The 20,808-nt window shown below is 34.4% G+C and overlaps 2 protein-coding genes and 1 pseudogene across 8 annotated transcripts; 2 read left to right on the plus strand and 1 right to left on the minus strand.

Moving 5' to 3' along the window:
- The first annotated feature begins 965 nt into the window (after positions 1–965).
- LOC118033705 (mitogen-activated protein kinase kinase kinase YODA) lies at positions 966–6,567 on the plus strand. Of its 7 annotated transcripts, XM_073405606.1 has the most exons (12): positions 970–1,193; positions 1,300–1,373; positions 2,240–2,569; positions 3,239–3,326; positions 3,421–3,483; positions 3,794–3,954; positions 4,061–4,136; positions 4,377–4,436; positions 4,528–4,635; positions 4,799–5,038; positions 5,576–5,667; positions 6,304–6,567. In XM_073405606.1, the coding sequence occupies exons 3-10, from the start codon at positions 2,478–2,480 to the stop codon at positions 5,033–5,035; spliced, it is 885 nt and encodes a 294-aa protein (XP_073261707.1). In that variant the 5' UTR covers positions 970–1,193; positions 1,300–1,373; positions 2,240–2,477; the 3' UTR covers positions 5,036–5,038; positions 5,576–5,667; positions 6,304–6,567. The 7 variants fall into 7 exon arrangements, with proteins under 7 accessions (XP_034894684.1, XP_034894686.1, XP_034894685.1 ...); XM_035038793.2 differs by having other exon boundaries at positions 966–1,346; XM_035038795.2 differs by lacking the exon at positions 6,304–6,567 and adding an exon at positions 5,803–6,297 and having other exon boundaries at positions 966–1,346.
- On the plus strand, positions 6,084–7,720 carry LOC118033708 (mitogen-activated protein kinase kinase kinase YODA-like). Its single transcript, XM_035038799.2, has 2 exons — positions 6,084–6,154; positions 6,323–7,720. Exons 1-2 carry the CDS (start codon positions 6,084–6,086, stop codon positions 6,810–6,812), a joined length of 561 nt encoding a protein of 186 aa, XP_034894690.2. The 3' UTR covers positions 6,813–7,720.
- Positions 7,721–12,162: 4,442 nt separating this feature from the next.
- Positions 12,163–18,349, minus strand: LOC118033704 (signal peptide peptidase-like 2; annotated as a pseudogene).
- Between the last annotated feature and the right edge of the window lie 2,459 nt (positions 18,350–20,808).

Genomic DNA, 20,808 nt, shown 5'->3' on the forward strand with positions numbered 1-20,808 from the left:
ACCCGATCAAGTGGAAATGAGTTTGTACACACACACACCTAATGTAGTAATTGTGATAGGAGGTGAGTTACTTTTTATTGTGAAGTTCAAAGTTGTTTAGGCATCCAGTAAAGAATTATGAGGGAAAAGCAAGGAGAAAATTCCTCCCACACACTTCACTCTACTTGGATATAAAAGGTTTGTAAGATAGAATGCGAAAAGGTTTAATTTGATACGTGCAGCACTTTCTTCTACTATAACTTCATCCACACATACAATAGTTGAGAACCAGTACAAGAACTTGAGACCCATCAATGGAGGATCAAGGAATTATATAGAGTTCACTCGAGCTAGGGCTGAATCTTTTTGTATATGGGATTTCAGGGACAATCCTGAAGAGTTTCTGGTTGTATATAAATGGACTCTTGCCTTGAAGACCGTAGTGGAGAACCAGTTGGTGGATTTTATGAGCGATCTCCGCTTCTATAATTTATCAAAACATTTTAATGCATATTTTACACAGTTCTTTTCAAAATATCCTGTGAATGCTAACGTTTTTGCACATAAATATTCATGTTTTTGCATCCTAGCTTCATGCATCCAAATTAAAAATCAAACCAGCCATAGCTAGAGAGTGCCTGCACCTTCTTTTTTTACTGATTTTAATCTAATAAATACTAGTTTTTTAAAAAATACAATTTGACCGCATTCCCAAACATAAACTTCGACTAGGGAATAGCTAAAAGTGAAATTAAGTTAAAATATTTAATTGAAATATGAATGACATAAATTTATCAGGATTGGAGACGAGGAAGCAATCAATTTCAATGAGGGAAAACTATTCCGAAGATATATATACAGTGTTTCAAGAGAAGAGAGTTGTTAACACGATTCCTTACCACTAGAAGACATAATCATACACAAAAATAAATAAAGTTAAAAAAAATACCCCAAAAAAAGCAAAAGAAAAGGAATCTTCCATGAAAACTCAATTGCGTAAAGCATGGCTATGGAATAAATGAAGCAAGTCGTTAAAGATAGCGTATAAGAAAAAAAAATGAAAATCACATGCATCTCATACCAGAGATATTCTATGCTCCCTCGCACCAAAATTGACCTAATCAACACCAAATTACACTATCATATCAATGGAAATCTACCACGGTCATGATTTCAAGCACCAAGTTACTATCATGCATCACGAGTCTACTGCGGTCTTCCCTTTTTCCAATAATTAATCCCCCCCCCCCTCTCTCTAAAATAAGCTTTTGTTTGTATTTTGATCTCTGTCCACCTTTCTTTTTGTTTCTGACTTTTCAGCTTCTCTTCTCTTCTTTCTTTTATTCTGTCCGAAGCGAACTGACACTGTAAGTTTATATATTTTCACGTACACTGTAAGTACAAAGACTAAAGCTTCTGCCTTCCAATTTCGAGCTTGAATTTATTTCTTTCTTTTTTTGAGCTTAAAAGGACTGTCTCTTAGGTGAATTTTGATGTTTCAAGAGTTTCTATGTTTCTTTAAAGTGAATTTGGAGATGGGTTTTTAATTTTAAGCATGGTTGTTTCGTATATTTTGCTCTTTAGTTTGTTTTTTGTTTTTAGTCTTTGGTTAGTTTGTGATGTTCAAAAAGTTAGGACATTTAGATCTGGTGTTGATAGATTATGTTTTGGGTTGCTAAGGTTGAGGAGGCTATGTTAGTCTGTTTTGAAAACTGGGGCATTGAAGAACGGATCTAATTCAATAACAGTTGTAGAGTGCATGCCAAGGTCTTTGTGGTAGTGTGAAAATGGTGTCTTTGTCTTCTTGAATTTTGTTGAATTGACCTGGAGTGGACTATAACTGTATTAGAATTCAAGATTTTCTCTTCCAGTGTGGATTAGACATTAGTTAGGGGATAAAATGAGGGGCCAAGGTGATAATTTCCACTTGTAAAAGAAGCGCACAAGAAAAAGAGTTGCAAATCATACACGTGGTATGACCACGGTGATCAGAGGAATTTATTCATGAATTTGGAATCAACTCATCAAGGATTGATGTCAAGATAAGAGTTAAATCGTTAAAATTTGTCATAACAGTCGATGCATACAGGTACTTTAAAGTCATCATGCCCACATTTTAATCATGGAGTTTGGTTCCACAAACAAACGGGGAATTTTCCGCCATGCTGTTTTTACTGATTATGGAATACTGTGCCTTGTTTTTTTCTTTTCCTTTTCCTTTTTGAATGTGATTTTAGTTCTGGATTTTATGCTTGGGCAGGTATCTTTGCATAGCTGCTGATAACGAAACGCGAATACAAGTTTATATTCCAACTCATCAGATTGACATTCCCAAGCTGTGCCATTTTCTGTGCTCCTTTTATGGGGTTTTTTTGCTGGCAACAAATGATGGAAAGCAACAAAGCCACCGCTTGCCTCTTCCCCCGATAACAACCTCTCCCTTTTCTCCTACCTATTCAACTACAACATCTCCTTCAGTGCCTCGAAGTCCTAATAGGATGGAGAATCCAACAAGTCCTGGTTCACGCTGGAAGAAAGGTCGTTTACTTGGGAGAGGCAGTTTTGGAGATGTATATCTTGGGCTTAACAGGTCTGTACAAAGGTTATTGCTAAATTCTTTATTGTACAGACATGAGTGATTTAGCATCATAAAAACATAAAGAAAATTTATTCCATAAATGACAGGGTGGGGGAAGCAGATCCATTTAGTTTCACAGCTTGTTTGAGATTGAGACTAAATTGAGTTGAGTTGACATTGTTTCGGATTAGTTATGACCTGTGCAATTACAAAATATTTGTTTTACTCTTTTATGCCATTTCACCTCTGTAAAGCAACAGTCGATCTGTCATGGTTCTTTCACAATCTTCATCATTGTCATGTGTCAAGTGATATTTTAATCTTCGTTTACTTCACAGTTGAACTAAAGATATGTCTCCTCCTCCTCCTCCTCCTCCCTCCACAGCTCACACACACCCTTTTTAACTCATTCTGCATCCTCCTTGGGTGACTTGTTTGCAACAGTACCTTGTAGAGTTCCCATCTGCAATTGTCATCACTATCACCATCCTTGTCATTGTTATCATGCATTCAAATCTTATGTTTTTTATCATTTCATTTCATGATTAAACCGGATATTCAATGATATTCTTGAACACGTACCTGTCTCCATACTGAATTGAGTTATCAACCATTTGCCATACACATTATTTTATACATTTTGCATGTCTTGTTTAATTTATTTTTTTGTTTGGACCTTAGTGAAAGTGGTGAGATGTGTACAATGAAGGAGGTAACTCTATTTTCAGATGATGCAAAATCAAAGGAAAGTGCGCAGCAGCTGGGACAGGTAATGTTTTTTTTTCTGGTTTAAGATTTCTTGTTGTTTGTCCTCTTCTCAGAACTTTTGAGGAAGATTTTATAGTTATTGATAACGTGTGCAGGAAATTATGATTCTGAGTCGCTTAAGACATCCTAATATAGTGCAGTATTATGGATCTGAAACGGTAACATTTTTCATACCAGCTTTATGTTACCTCCTTAAAGATTCTTACATTCTGAATAATTTCATTTTACATGTTATTAATAAACTATTGATTTCTTATGCTCATCATTCCAAATTATTGAGACTCCAGATATGTTACAGACTTGCAGTAATTTTAAGTAGACTATTTATGATATTTTCTGGGATTTTTATAATTCCATTGTATCAATATTTTTTCATTTATGCCTTATTGTAGTGTGTTGTCTTTAGATACTTTATCAGATTAATGAATAAGATTTTGTTAACTGAATTGGTTTATTATTTCGTAACAGGTGGAGGACAAATTGTATATATACTTGGAGTATGTGTCTGGTGGCTCCATCTATAAACTTCTTCAAGAATATGGCCAATTTGATGAAATAGCTATTCGTAGTTGCACCCAACAAATCTTGAGTGGGCTTGCTTATTTGCATGCTAAAAATACTGTCCATAGGTGAGCCTTATAATTGCCATCACATGGCTTTAATATCGAACCATAACTTACTCTAATCTCTTATAAACATGACCATGTTAATGCCACAAGTTTCTATTGTGTTCAGAGACATTAAAGGAGCTAATATTCTGGTTGATCCCACTGGCCGTGTGAAACTGGCAGATTTTGGGATGGCAAAGCATGTAAGGATTTTATCTGGAATTTTATTTTCTCTAGTTACGCAAACCTGGAAAAATATGTTGACTGCCTTTGCCATTTGTTTAAACAATGCTAAAACCTGTTGGTTATGTAACCAAAGGAAATTAATTCTCTATAACTGCTATCTGTTTGGTTTAGTTGCAAAGCAAGAGCGAAATTTACTCTTATGCATATTAACCTATAGGCAATGTGCTGTAACCCATTTTAACTCAGTTGATCTCCAGATATCTGGGCAGTCTTGTCCATTGTCATTCAGAGGAAGCCCTTACTGGATGGCTCCTGAGGTCAGCCTTGGTCAATTGTCACTTTCTGAATTGACATTTCTTTGTGATTCTTTTAAGGAACACATTTCTTAAATTCATTAATTGTTTTCAGGTTATAAAGAATTCAAATGGTTGTAATCTTGCTGTTGATATATGGAGCCTTGGGTGCACTGTCTTGGAGATGGCAACAACAAAACCACCTTGGAGCCAGTATGAAGGGGTTAGTAAAATCGAAAGACAACAGCTTGAATTTTCTAGCCATACAACTTGTTTTGCAATTTGAATGACACTGCTTGCACATCTAAATATGTTTCTTGGTCAGATTGCTGTTGTGCTAGAATTGATCTTATTTCTTACCCGCATTTTTCTTTACTTCTCGAAAGGTTCCTGCTATGTTTAAGATTGGAAACAGCAAGGAACTTCCAGAAATCCCTGATCATCTGTCAAATGATGGAAAGGATTTTGTGCAGCAATGTTTGCAACGGAACCCATTACATCGCCCCACAGCTGCTCAACTTTTGGACCACCCTTTTGTGAAAAATGTTGCTTTCATGGAGAGGCCATTTGTTTCCATTGAGCCTTCAGAAGAACTGCCTCCATTTATGAACTCAGGAAGATAAATGGTATTAGAATTTTTTCTTAGTGCCTGTTATGATATTAAGTATTGCAATTTTTCTCTCACAGATTATATGAGATAAGTGGAAGTTCCATTGCTACTGTTTATGGAACTTAAATATTTTTTAAAAACAACAAAAGATTTCATATCATAAAAAGAAGAAAATATACAGAGGAAGTCAGGAGAATAAGCCATCTTCAAACTAAGAAACAGAGCAGAACAAAACTATGATAATAAGCATCCCAAACTCATGGTACTTCAATATTGGCTGGCAGTTAAGTAAATGAACGGATGAATGTGTTAAGCGGGAGTTACTAGCTATATGTTTAGTTTTATCTCATGCACAGAAACTTGGACGGCTAGTATATGTGATCTTGTCCTATCTTGTTCATGTTTTGCTTGCTAATGCTACCATTATGTATTTTGTTTTCTTCGTGATGCACTATATGGAATAATTCCTTTCACTTCGCCTGACTTATCTGTTGTGGCCTTGATGATGTTTCTTGAATTGACTGATGGGTTGAAATTTTGGAACTTCCAATAGGGAACTGGACCTGCAAGACATGTTTCAGGCTTCGACTCAGACGGGATTGCTATCCATCAACCGGGAGGGTCAAAATTTGGTTCGGGGTTTAGGTCCCTCTTCTCTCTCTCACTCCCTCCCTCCCCCACCTTTCCACCCACACACTCACACACACATGTGTGTGCACTTGCCCTTCTTTTTTCTTTGCACCATTGCATTCTGATGAAGTTTGTCTAATGTGTTGGTAGGATTACTGGCATGTCTAGTTCTGTCTTATCTGAAGACTGACTAATACTGCACAATGCATTTCAGCTAGAGATTTTTCAACAAGGCACAGAAAAAATTATTATGTCAGTTATTGTGTTTGAAATTCAATGACTTGCTATGGGAGCAGTGTTGAAGGAAGTCAGTGTTCAAAGACCTGTTTTTTTCTAGTCATCTTCTCCCCCAACTTGCATGAAATGAGTTGGATGCATTATTACAATTTTTTTAGATTGGATGTTATTATCACCTTGTACAACTGCCAGCAATGAATCATCCTGCGTTCTTTGTTCTGTCAATAACTTTTAATGTGAAGACATCTTTCATTGGTTTTGCTCTGTACCTGTAACATTTTGTCCTCATTACCCTGAGGTGCATTTGAAATTTGAAGCTGCATGTTAGCATTTGCTGTATTGAGGGGAGAAACCCTTGTTCCTTAGCGAGTTTTCTTCTTATTATTATTAATTCGATCTTTTTTCCTATTTCAGTAATGTCTATACAATGAAGAAGCTCTTCATGTCCATTGTCTCCTGTTGGAAGCCCTCTTCTCCATTCAAGGTCACCGATGAATTTGAGTATGGCCCCATCGCCTTTATCTAGCCCTCATACTGCATCTGGTTCATCCACACCTCTCACTGGTGGTTGTGGCGCCATCCCATTTCATCACGCAAAGCAGCCCATTACTTGCTTGCAAGAAAGCACAGGAATGATCCCTAGGTCCCAAAGTAGTTTCTATCCCAATAGCAGTAGCCCTTACCAGGAGCCAAAGCCTGATCTATTTCGAGGTGTGTCACAAGCCTCTTGTGTTTTCCAGGAAATAACTTCTTCAGAAAACAGTGCTCTTGGAAATCAGTTGGGACAGGCTGAACTCTATGATAGGCACCCTGTTTTAGCTGATCGCGTGTCCCAGCAGCTCCTAAGGGATCATATGAAATTGAAGCCCTCCCTGGACCTAAATCCTAACTCATCAATTATTGGCCACTACAACGGAATCTAAAGTCTAAACTATGCATGAATCCATCCATTATCAGAAAAAGTTTTCTTGGCACTGTAACTCCTGATGCTTCCTTTATCTTTTTCATTCTAATCAAGGGGAGACAAATCATATCCGTGTGCAAAAAATAAAGGGCTGGAGAGATTTCTTGGAAATTGCCTTAGAGCTTTGTTTCATAGTTCTTATGGCAAGCAATCAGTTAGCTTAGATATGGGAGGACTCAAGTATGGAAATTTGGTAGCACTTGCAAACTATTCCACTTGTGTTGGTGATTGAAGCTCTTTACCTGGCAGCTATATACTTTACCGAAGCCGCCAACTCTTTTTTTACTCACAACTTTGTTGACCAACAGTCGTTTGCAAACTCTTTAGTGTGTGAAGATTTTGATTATGCTGAGAAAATTGCCTTCTGAGCTCCCATATTCATCAGCTCCTCACAATCAAGTGTATAACTGCTAGTATATAGAACCGAGATTTATTATACTTGGAATGCAGAGATAGAAAGGGCTACTACCATTTGTGGATTTCATAGCTTTTATCTCCCCTATACTATTTTTTGGGTGGAAGGGTGTGGTGGGAGTTGAAAACAAATATTGCACAGAAAGACGATACCAAGTTGGAAGTCCAGATTTTTGTGAAGATGACAGTTGAGAATTTGCCAGGCTTGGCCTGTTTTTCTTTAATCAGTTTGTAACAGCTCAGTGCAAAATTTCTTGTGGGCTGTCCTGCTGATATTCTTGTATCTAATGTATACAGTTATAGCTACCATCAAATTGAAGAAATCTGATTCAACCTGTGCACTAGTGCAAAACAACCTGCATTTGTAAGTTTTGGGGACAGTAATGAGCCAGGTTTGTCTTTAAATCTAGTTGTGCCGCATCATGACTTGAACGGGGATGTATTTTTGAGCCAGTTTTGTGTATCTTTTATAGCATCAAACCAAGCAAATTCTTTCATTTACTTCTTTAAAAAATTGTTCAATGGACATTGAATGTCCACAAGAGTACAAACAACTTTATTTACTGCCAAAAAAACTATGAAAGAATCCTGACTATTTTTTGTCAGTGATGATCAAGCTGAAATCCCGAGCTTTTTGGCCAATTCTGCATCTTTGGCCTGAGAGCTTGGTTCTGCTATGTTACTGTCCATAAAATAGTTTCCAATCATCCCTTTCACTTGTGGGTGCGATGCAATGTAGCATGTAGTTGCTGCTCCCTGTAACCAGAGTCAAATGAAATGATTAAGCAACCAGGCCACATGGAGTCAATATTGGATTGTAAGTAGCAAACAGATTGATTGTTCAGACAACAATTTCATCATCGTTTTCCAATTTGCGCACACAGGGTACCCTAATGAGATAAATTTCTGCGATATGTTTCTCAGGATTATGAAAGCCATACCTGCTGAACATTTTTTGTCATGTGTTTACCGAACAAGCTGAAAATAGCTGCATCGAGACCAATGGATGGGAAAGATATTAATAAAACCAGGCAATTTTCGGTACTGTGAATGAAAAAGAAGAAATACACAAAGCTGATTATAGTCAAAAGGTCCATGGCATAAGCAACAAGTACAAGTTATTAAAGATTTTTCAAATGTTCTGTAAAATATGCAAGAAGACCAACAGTTCCGTAATCCAACATCAGATTAATCAAATCCTGTAAAACAGTAAAGGTAAGTTGTCAAAGCACAGAATATCAGAATGATCAAGTGAAAAGGCTTGAGAAAAGTCTACCATTAACAAAACCCTGGTGACGCAGAAGATTGGTATGGATTGCTCCGGGATGTAGTGAATTAGCAGTTATCTCTTCCCCTTCTTCCTGTAAATTCAGGCGATAATGGACCGACAATTTTGTATTAGATTCTTCCTATCAGTATAATGTGATTACGACTCACGTTTCAACTTAAGACATTTAATTTGTTCATATTTTGTGGTGGTAATCTTCAATACCAAACTGCTTAAATTGGTGACTCATGCTGTCTGATAAAGAAAGCAACTTGAGTACAGCCAAAAAAAAAAAGAAACCTTTATTGTGATACTAGGTAAACAAAATTAAGATAATTTTTGGACATATTATGCTTTAATTACCTTCAGCCGCCTTGCAAGCTCATTGGCGTGCAATATGTTAGCAAGCTTTGATTGTCCATAAGAAAACCAACTAATAGAATAGGAAATTGTCAGCCATCAGAAAGAGCAAGGAAGACAGAAACAGCTGATGCTCGATGAAGACATTGAACATTATATGTAGGAACTTCAAACCATAGGCACGAATATTCCTGCCATCAAGCTGTTACCTACCTCGCCTCGTTGTAGATTTTATCGAAACAAATCCCTTCACGACTCACAATACGGTGACCTACTGATGATACATTAACGATCCTTCCTTCTTGCTTGCATTTTTGTGCTGTGTTTTTCATGATCTCCAATAAAAGGTTTGTCGACAGAAAATGACCTGAAAATCGCAGTATTTCAACCCCAACTTGGAATATCAACACATAAAATATTGTGACCGAATGTTTCAATGTTTAAAAGTCAAAGAGAACATACCTATATGGCTGGTTGCAAATAACAGCTCAATGTTATCTTGAGAAAGCTTGGAAGGAGATGACAGAACCCCTGCATTATTACTTCAAACAGGAATGGAAAATATTACCCTTCGCAAGAAAGCTAGAATCTGCCTGTGAACATGAATTCTATTGCTAGCATAACAGGAGCATTCAACTGACTGGTGACAAACTGGCTATTTGATAAGATAAAAACTACATTTTAACTGCTTCAACATAGCTTCCTTACATGAGAATGTTCAAAGGAAGACCCAAGGAAGTATATTCAGATGCGAAATTCCTCACTGATGCCATTGAGCTTAGGTCTAACTCCATGAAATCAATCTTAGCTCTGGGGATTTCCTTGAGCATTGCTTCTTTGCCATTCCTTCCAGCATCCAGATTCCGCATTGCCATAACTACGTGGACACCACGCAGTGCAAGGACACGCGTGGTCTCCGCACCAATACCACTTGATGCTCCTGGAAATTAACAACAGATAGTTCTTGGTCTGAAGTTAAGTTAAATTCATTAAGTGAAAACTGAAGTCCTGTCAACTCAAACGCTCATAAAATTTTCCTACATGTATCCTTGACTAAAATCTCTAGCAAGGAAACTAGGGCAGGGTATTTGCTTAGCAAGAAAAGGAACTAAAACCTGTAACAATGGCAGTAAGAGCAGTTCCATCAATCCCTTGTGTAACTTCCTCTGCTGTAGAAGAGGCTGAGAAGTGAGAACCCAGACGGCCCTTTCCATCCAAAAAGCCACATTCTGCTTATTCTAGTAATGAAATCACACCAAACTGTTTTATTGAAAACTGCTCCGCAAAGCTACAATTTTTAGCATCAAATGATCTTCGGATTTATGTAACCAGCTTGACTTTTGACAGATTCAAATGATCCAACTACAGGCATCTTTAAGTACACACTATGCTTAATTAAACCCATTTCATGGGTCATCAGTTGTTGGGTCTTGATCAACAATACTAATGACTATCCAGCATAGATAAGCTAATTCATTACTGCCCCAAATAAGGCTCACATCATTATACATATGAAAGACAAAAAACTCGATATTGTCTAGGGCAACTTTTCCAATCAATTTTGTGCTTTTCGATGGTGAAGTCCATTTCATTGAAAGATATGTTTTTTGTATGACATTGAACAACCTAATAGAGCTTCATAACTCCAGCTTAGTAAAGCCTTTGAATTCCAATCACTTACATCCCTCAATTTAAAAAAATAAAAAGAAGAAAGAAGAAAAAAGGAAACGATGAATTCATATTTTTTAATAAAATAAAATAAAAAAATATATAAAACAATAAATAGTAAAAAGAGTTGAGACTAACTAAAACTCAAGTAGGAAGCTAAAAAATATATATAGAGATTTGATTTGTGACACTGGTTGCCTTCAAATTTTTTTTCTATGTCAATAAAAATAGATTTTAATTCATAAATGCAATATTTAAATTTTCTAGAAAAAAATGTAATTGTTAGTATAAATTATTTTTTTATTAATTTATTTTCTAATATATATATATATATATATATCTTTAGATATTTTATTTATTTGCATAGAAAATATTATACAACAAAATAAAAAGAAACACTATTTCACTGTAAAAATGGTGATTTTGTAATTATGTTTGGGATTTTGGCTATTTTGGAACTAAAGCGGTGGCACAATTGTAAATTTCAACTTTATTTAGAAAACTAGATTTTTTTATATTTTTTTTCTTTTTATACTTGATATATTTTTTTTTTATATACTTGGCTATTTTAAATACTGTAGCAAGTAGCGTTACTATATATATATATATATCCAATATATGATATATAGTAAGAAGCATCGATTTAGTTTTAGTTTTCTTAGATTAAGAGATTTCAGAGGAAGACCAGATTCAGCCAAGGCAAAAACTTTTTTTTATGTCAGTTTTAGTTTTAATCTAAATAATTTTTTATTTGATGAAAAAAGTCAAGGCAAAAACTAGCAAACTAATTTTTTATTATGACAAGTAATTAGAGGTGATAAATGACAGAATTCTATGTCAGTTTTTGGTTTTAAAATTCACTATATAAAAAAAGTATTTTACATAGATTTTCAAACTTTCTTTACTTTAAATTTTTAGCTTACCTTCAATAGTTTTAAGCTTGTTTTTCCTCTCCTTTTTATCCTTCTACATTATAGTTTTAGAGAGAGATTTGAGTGATATTTCCTTGAGGTTATAGTCCTTACTTAAAAATGCAATTAAATAAAATGATATTGTTAGGATCTGAGGAAGTTAATTTCATATATTTTGTTTACACGAGTAATACAATTTTAAAAATAAAAGATTAATTCTTAATAAAAAATTATAACTAAATCTAGTTTTAAATTCCTCAACAAATAAGCAGCTTACATATCATTATTTTTAGTTTAATATATGATAATATGCATGCTAAGGTCTGTAATTTTAAATATTTAATTTTATGTTTAGAATGCATAAGAAGTTTTGTTTTAAATCCTTTTACAAATTTTTGGTTTTTTACCTGCATGTTTATATAAAAAATAATATTTGATATTATAATTGCTTCAGAAATACATAAAAATAATAATATATTTTTTTAAAAAATTATTTTTAATATTAATAATCAAAACAATATAAAAAATATAAAAAAATTAATAAAATACAGTTATCCATCCTGGTGAGAGACAAGATCATTATAGGAGCTCAATTGTCTTTGTACAAACCACTCCTCTCTTTGTCTAGAAGGAAGTACTTGACATGGTAACTGATAATAAGCTCCTGAAGGGCCTGCCTACAGTACCGGCTGCTTTCTCACCAGCTTCCAGGTGGATGGACAATAAACTACGAAATACTACAAGCATAATTACACAGGAAATCTTCTTTTTCCTAGTCCAATTCTTGACCACGTTGGAGAAGGACATGGGGGCATGGTCTTTGTAGTTCTCCTTGTGTCCATAAGACTCTGAGATCCCCTCTCTTCTTCCCCAACGCCAGAAAAGTTCCTGCATCAACGCATGAATTTTATTTATAGGGTCATGTAAACACCAAACCATTTTGCTTTTTCAGATTGTTTTCCACTCTTTCTGTGAAAAAGAATTTACCAAGGGTGAATGGGACGATATATAGCAGTGCTGGCTGCCCATGGCCATCCATCAAGTTCAGGGCAACATAAGTGATGAGAAGACCTGCCGCGTTTCATGATTAAAAAGGGAACATGTAAGAGATAAGTGCTATTTCAAAATTCCAAAGTATATGAACAGCACAACAGTCTTCTTTATCCTTTCATTTTGAAATGCAATTTAGTGGTTCCAATAGAGATAGGAGACTAGTTTGATAATTCCATACCTAATCCGTAAGCAAGCATTGCCCATGGGAAGTACCCAGCACGAAGGCTCTTATTTGCTGACCAATCATACCTGCAAGAACAGTTGGTTTTTTTTTTGTTTTTTTAGCATAGAAAATCTTGATGAAATTAAGAACTTGCAAGCTGGAAAAGAAGCCCAGGACCAAAGGTGGAGCAGCATGCCTCATCGTTTTTCTACTTCAAAAATGCCAAGAGTGCTTATTGAAGCTCAATCAAAGGAGAGCTGTTCTTTAGCTGCTGTTATCTTTCTGCTGTAACAAACTGTATTCAAATAATTGTTTTGATTGTAATTAGCTTGACCATATTTTGTGGGATATTCTTTGTAAACCGTTTGGGATGTTTATGATCTATATAAATCCCATTCAATGTGTTAAATAATATGATCATTTTTATTCAGCAATTACTTCTCTTAAGGTCTCACGGTGCTATTTTGTTTATTTGGAGAAAAAAGTCATGGCAGATTTGGATTCTTATAACTTGGAGAGCTAGAACTACGGTTGCAAATATTCTTATAACAACTTAGAAAGCTAGCAGCTAAAGCAAGCATCAGAGCTTTGAAATAGAACGGAAGAACCAAAGATACTGCTAGAAGGTGAAAGCCCCAATTCCTGTAACTGCATTTTTCCTCGTCTTTTTATCTATTTTTTATTTTAGAAAAGAACAGTTTGCAAAAAAGAATTCGTTGATCACAGAAATATAAAAAAAATTAGCTTAACCTGGAGGGAAACATGAGGAATAAACACCAGAGAATGCTAGCAAATATCAAGTTTACAAGTATACAAATAGGCTAAGGGTATACTTCTTGCAAAGACATGCCAGAGAATCATGGAGTGGAGTGTAAACCTGAGGGAAAATGCTATCAGCAACCCAGGTAAAAGGATGTCGCCAAACCCTATGATGCTGTAACCACCCCAAGGATCAAACAGGCGTGGAATCTTTAAAAGCATTGGGATACCATCCTCTCCACTTCTATCACCACGAGCCACCTAAGAAAAAAGGTGTGACCAATCTTTATACTTCAGCAAGTGAACACATTGATTATCGAAAGTCAACCAAAAGATAAACGTGATAGATAGTAAAAGTACCAGAGGATTACTTACCACAATCATGACGCTTTCATGGAACAACTTCTTGGAAACAAACACCCAAAAGATGTCATACAAGAACGCACAACTGAGAAGAACAGTACCCACCTGATTTACAAACATTTTCACTCATTTCAGAAGAACCACTGAGTCACCAGAAATAGTATCTGTCCTAAAAATTTGCTCTATCTAAATCGACGCTGAGTGATACTAAACCTGGTAAAACTAGAACAAGTACAGTTGAAAGAATAAAAAGATTGCATCTTTATATGGAATTAAAGGAGATTTGAATGATAATATCACAACAGCAACCAAAATATCCAACTTGAAGGAAGTAATTGTGTGAGCATGTGCAGAGCAACACTAAAACAAAAGGGGTAATTGCTGGAGCTATTTGACTTAACAAAGATTGCCTATTTAGAAAGGTAATCCGCTTCACACATACTAGGTTAAAAAAAAAAGCAATTAAGAAAGGATAAAAATGATGGGAAATAAAAAATCTAAGGGGCAGCCTATGCAGGCCCATTACTTGGTGCAACAGAAAAAGTTTTAAACTCACAACCACAAGGAACGCTTCTTCCTCACACCCTGCCTTGGTGGGGGCCAAAACTATCGCAATAACTTGTACTTGTTAGCTTACTAGATTTTTTAAGAACATTACCTTGAGATTAGGTACTTGGACAATTTGCAGAACAGTGATTATCAGTGCAATTCCCTGGTTTACAAACAAATAAAGGACAAAGGATTATTAGCTGAATTGCTCCACTTGACAACTTCACCCAAAATGAGATATACGAGATAGATTGCAAAAGGCCATAATGTATACCACTTATTATCCATTTCCTTTTGGAGTCATTAATTATTAGTGGGATTGGAATGGAAAGTACAGTAGATGGCACTACTAAAGCAGCAACCAGAGAGAGAATTCTTTATAATCTTGATAATTGGAAACTTAAAAATTGCAGAAAGCATTAACCGATTTGGAAAGAAGGTGTCCTTACAAGTATATCTTGACCTATCCAGGCAAAGGAGAGATTGCGATGCATAGCCCAACCAACTGCAAATGCTATGCAGAATGGAGAAACAGCTAACGTTAGGTACGAGAGAGCTCCAAAGATTGGTACTTTTATGTATGATTCTCCAGCATGCTTGAACCACCTGCACAATTATTGTAACTTTAGCTCCCGACCACTGAACTGGTAGAAAATACTTAGGTAATCTGACAGCAAGCATCCATGGATAACCAGCTCTATGAAAACTCCCAGCCAGTAAATTCAAATACTTAATAACTTTTCATATAATCCCTCCCTTATACAATAACATTTATAGCACTGGATTGTAATCACAAAAAGAGCAAACGAAACTTCCTTAGGAGGGGGTGTGCAATTTTCACTGTTACACTACTTTTCTGGAAACCTACCAACAAATAGGAACTTTTAACCAAGTTCCCCAAATCAAAGATTAAAGAATAGTTATGAGCAACTGAAATATGGAACGTGGCTAGCAAGGAGTTTAAAAAGTGAAAAAAATTCAGTAACACAGTAAGTCATTTATAAATAAGAGACTGATTATATACCTTGACAATCAAGCAACCAGGCAAGTTTGCAAGCCCTGCAGATGCATGAAACTACATGCTTAAAATTGATTCCAGCAAAAGAAAAGGGAAAAAAAAAAAAAAGGAAAACATGAACAAACCTGTAACATTAGGATGTTCAGATGTCCAAAAATTTTTATCACAGTTTGCATAACAAGTACCACTTGTAAGCATGGTAATAATGCAAGTAGACATGTACATAAATGGTAAGTATTTGCTACTGGCACCACATTCCAATCACGATTTCAGTGTCAAAAGGGAAAAGTCATACCTCCACACCACCTATGCAGAACAGGACCACCAAAAGCTCAATGAACCAATATGACATGAGTTCGTAAAGTAGGACCAGGAAGCATGAAGCAAAGACAACAAACAGGACAGCTGATGCTGTATTGATGTCTAGAACACTACTAACACCCACAGCTTTATCATTTGGAACTTCATCCACAGCATCCTACATGAAGAAGACAGAATCATAAATCATTAAGAAAGTAGAAGTTGTAAGGAAAAAAATAACTCTTCAAGAAGAAAGTGCTAAGATGATGCTATTTTGCAAATATTGTCCAAAAAACCACCTTCAATAGCTTGTCCTGTTCGGCAGCTGCTTCTCTGGCAGTCCACGCAGACCAATAAGAAGCGCACAAGATGGTACCAACAGCCATTAACCACAAAAAGACTTCGGCGACATCAACTAATGGTCGCTTTGGAGAGTAAAGCTGCACAGACACTGCAAACAGGCAATTATTTTTAGACAACTCTTCCACAAGAAGGAAACTGCCAATATATGTACGCAGCACATCAAAGCAGAAAAGTCACCACCTAAACAAATGGACAAACATCTTCAGAAAAATGAAATATCCAAAAGCAGGTAAGATCAACTTAACAGATGAATTTGAATGTTACCCTGAAACCATGTGGACTATGGAAGAGAACTTACCTGATATATTAGTCAATAGCATTTTTTCCAAGCTTGCACCAGCATCTTGTGGGAGTATAATAGCAGGTATGTGTATATCTACATCAGTTTCATCTGGCTCACAGACCATCTTGTAAAGTTCTGTAGAGAAGGGAAACAAATTCCAGGCAAAATAAGCCGCAAAATAAGCCATAGCGATAGAAATTGACAGTAAAGAACTTTATATTGGTTGTCATGACCAAGCAAGCATTGGTGTAAGCAAATTGTGGGTAAATTCAAGAGAAGTTCCTCCTCCATGTCCATGAAGATTAAAAGGATGATGTGTTTAAAAGAGTTCAAAGAAGAATTTCACAGGCAAGTTCGTGGATGGAGTTCAAGCAGCTGTAAATGTAATCCTAACATGCCTATTAAGTTAAAAATGGCAGATTTATTGGGCTTTGGGAATTAACAAAACAACGTCCATAAAATGAGTGTAGCTAAAATGAAAAAGTTAAGACGGAAAAGGGATTGGACAGGATGGTGGAAAAAGATTCATATTCCCAGTAGCACTTAGAATTGGCGTGTTTGATTGAGTTGACATCAGGGCTATTATCATTGTTTGCTGAGAGCTTCCATTAAGATCCCTACGGATAAGAAATGCATCAAATATAGCAGCAAATACGCCAATTACCTTTTTGGTTATTTATAATGAGCACAGCTGAAGCACCAGCAGCTTCTGCATTATTTGCTTTGGTTGTGAACTTGCAGTGACCTCGGTGAACCATGATGACATCTCTATCAAGCTAACAAATTGAAGAACATCGACTGTAGTAAATGTCCACAGCATATCGATGAATTATACAACTATGTTCAAATATCCTGGGCATATATAATATTACTAAGTATAAACCTTGTGCTTAGGTGCACTACAACAATCTGGAGGATCTGAAAGTGTAAGGCGAATTTGGTTTGCATTTTTCTCTTTTGACACAATGGTAGTGCCAAATCTAGCACCCACGCCAACAAATTCAGCATCCTCTTCTCCACCGACCCAAGTTTGAACTTTTACCTAACAAAACCAGCCACTAAGTTAACAGATAAATAATATGAATTCAATCAGAGTCTAGAGCTAACTAAAGTACAATTGCAGACCCCGTAAAATCTTATGAAGGCAACTTTCCGACAAAACCAGATAACAAACAGTTGGCTCCAATGGAATGACCTAAATCAAAAGAAAGGTAGACATTTCTATCACTAAATGATTTTCCCAATTATAGCTCATAATATAAGTACATTTGATGTAACCTAAAGAACCCAAAAGAGAGCCGAAAAGGGAGACAAGGACCAGTACTAAATTATGGTCATAAAAAGGAAAGAAACCATCTTCAAAACTGTACTTTAAAACTTTTCTAAAACATGCAAAACGAAGTCAACCCTAGAGGGCAAATCAGGCACCAAATCCAAATACACAGAACCAAAACCTCAACAAGATCACAAATTTACAAACTCCAACTTTTGAGGGATCACATTACTAGCTCCAGATCACACAAAATTGTAAAACAGAAACAAAAAAAAAAATCAAAAACATGTAATCATGTTAAAAAAAATATAGTTAACAATAACCAATTAAACGTTTGTACAATTTTAAGCTACAACTAAACCATAAAAATACAAACAAAATACACAAAATCCAAGCAATGAAAAGAGAAAATAATCAAAACCCGGTTGAGAAACCATCAAAGCAAGAACTGGGTCGATATAAATAATCAGCATTTTAGATGTTACCAAAACGAAGTCATTTTCACAGCCAGGCTTTTTGGGAGCTAAGTTATCATCATTGACTATATCTCCTGCTGTCACAGAAGATGGGTGACACACCAGTGAAATCACACCTGTTATAGTGATTATAGAGCACAGTTTTCTAAAATCCATGGATTGATTTTAAGCTATCTTTCTTGGCGTTCTCTTCTTTCCCTACTAACATAAATGAAAATTTAGAGCAAGAGAGAGAAACAGAATCTTGTCTTGTCTTGTCTTGTTCTGTTCTGTGTTCTGTAGCCGTGGCAGGTATGCTATTCGGACAGGGTCAATCATTGAAAATATTTTTATTTAGAAATATATTAAAATAAAAGTTTTTTAATTTTTAAAAATTATTTTGATATTAATATATGAAAATAATTTAAAAATATAAAAATAAAATTTAATTAAAAAAAATTAAAAAAATTTAATAACACAATTTACATTTTACACCATGTTTTCAAATACTATATTTTTAAAATTAATTATTTTTAAAAATATATTAAAATAATATTTTTTTTATTTTTAAATTTATTTTTAATATTAACAATTAAAAACGATTTAAAAATTAAAAAATAATTAATTTAAAAATAAAAAAAATTACCATGAAAATAAACACACTTATAGACCCGTTTGTTTGCTGGAAAGTAGTTTATTTTTGGAAAGTGAATTTCGGGGAAAGTGAATTCTAGGAAAGTGAATTCCGAGAAAATATTTTTTCATATTTGGTAATGTAATGAAAAATAAGTTAGAAAACACTTTCTAGTGTTTGGTTATGTAATGGAAAATGAGTTGGAAAATAATTTATTAATATTTTATTTTTCTCAAGTTTATTAAAATAATGAGGAACAAATCTTACAAATTAAAAAGTTGAATGAGATTGAAATTGAAAAAAAAATAATTTCATAAATTATCTCAAATAAAATAAATAATAATCAAAATAATAGAGAACAAATCTAAAAATTTAAAAAAAAATGAAAGATGAAAAAATTAAAATAATAATAATTAACATTTCATAAATTATTTCAAATAAAATAAGTAACAATCAAAAGAATGAGGATCAAATTTTGATAGATAAAAAATTTCAATAACAAAATGATAAGGAAAAAGCAAATAGCAATTATAAAAATAAAGATCAAAGTTAATATAAAAATAAAATTTTAAGAGATGAAATTGAAAAATAAATATTCAAAACAAAATATATATAGCAATCAAAAGTTTGAAGATCAAATTTGATATAATCAGCAAATAATGACATTTCTAAATTTTTCACAACTTCCGGAAAGTGTTTTTCCCCTAAATTTTTCAGGAAAACACTTTCCTGAAAACCAAGTCAAATTTTTCTTTTACTGAAAAGTGTTTTTCATTGACCAACTTTTTTAATAGCAAACAAACACAAGAAAGTTTGGAAAGTGATTTCCCGTAAACCACTTTCCGGAAAACAAACACAGCTAAAGGGAAAACACTTTGCTGAAAACCAAGCCAAATTTTTTTTGACTGAAATTGACTGGAAAATATTTTTCGTTAACCGGAAAGTGTTTTTCCTTGACTAGAAAGTGTTTTCCGTTGACCAGAAAGTATTTTTCATTGACCAACTTTTTTAACGACAAACAAACACAGAAAAGTTTGCAAAATTATTTCCTGAAAACTACTTTTCAGGAAACAAACATGGCCATAATAAATAGTAAAATAAATAAAAAAGTGAGATCACAGACAAAGATCTAAACTACAATTAGTATTCAACAATCATGATTAATAATATTATTCTGGGTTTTTTTTTATACAATTAGTAATCATGATATGAAATGCGTTTCATATACAGCCTCTTTGGAATTTTTTGCTGAGTAGTAAGCCTAATTTTCCCTTTTTTTTATTTTCCACTTCGGTTTTAAGTTTTTTTTGAAAAGTAAAAAGAAGAAGATTTCATTATTATATTAATAATATCCAGCCGGGGAAAAAAATGAATTATTATATAAAAACTTCAATACATGTTTGATTAATACAAGATTCAAAATTTTCAGAGAAACATTATTATCATATTTCAAATTATAATTAATTTTAAGTTTAATAACTTAAATGAGGTGAGAAAAAAATATATTATTTCTATTTATTTGTTTTTTAAAAAAATATTTAAGAAAATAACAGCTACCATATTACCCAATAGTTCCAAAGCATGTGTCATTGCCTATTATTTTTCTCTGACTATAGCGTTAATCCTAAAAAAATATAAAATAATTAAATAGTATGAATTAATCCAATTATAAAAAAAAAATGCATTGGTAAATGGTAACCAATTACAGTGACACAACTAGTTTTCCCATTCTTTAATAAATTAATTAATCACGCAGAGTCAATTCTTGAAGAGTTTATATATATATATATATAACGTTCAATTCTGAAAAAGGGAGAAGCCGAAATGGCCTGGCTAGTCTTGAATTGTGCCCAATCACTTGGTGACTTGACGTGATTATCAATATTGATGTTAAACCTTTTACTTTCCGGGCCTAAGTGAAGGCAGCTTTGATCCATCTTGTCACATAACTCAAGGTTTTGCTTGGCGGAGGAGAATAAAGTATTTGCAGGTTTTTCAAGCTTCGAAAGAAACAGGACGCCTCCCTGGACTTTATTCCCTTCACCTTCAACAGGCTAGAGGAAGTTGTAGTATTTTGCTGAAGAAAGCTGGCACTAATTGATCAAATCCAAATGAAAAGGAG

The sequence above is a fragment of the Populus alba genome, chromosome 1 (assembly GCF_005239225.2).
Source record: "Populus alba chromosome 1, ASM523922v2, whole genome shotgun sequence".
NCBI lineage: Eukaryota > Viridiplantae > Streptophyta > Magnoliopsida > Malpighiales > Salicaceae > Populus > Populus alba.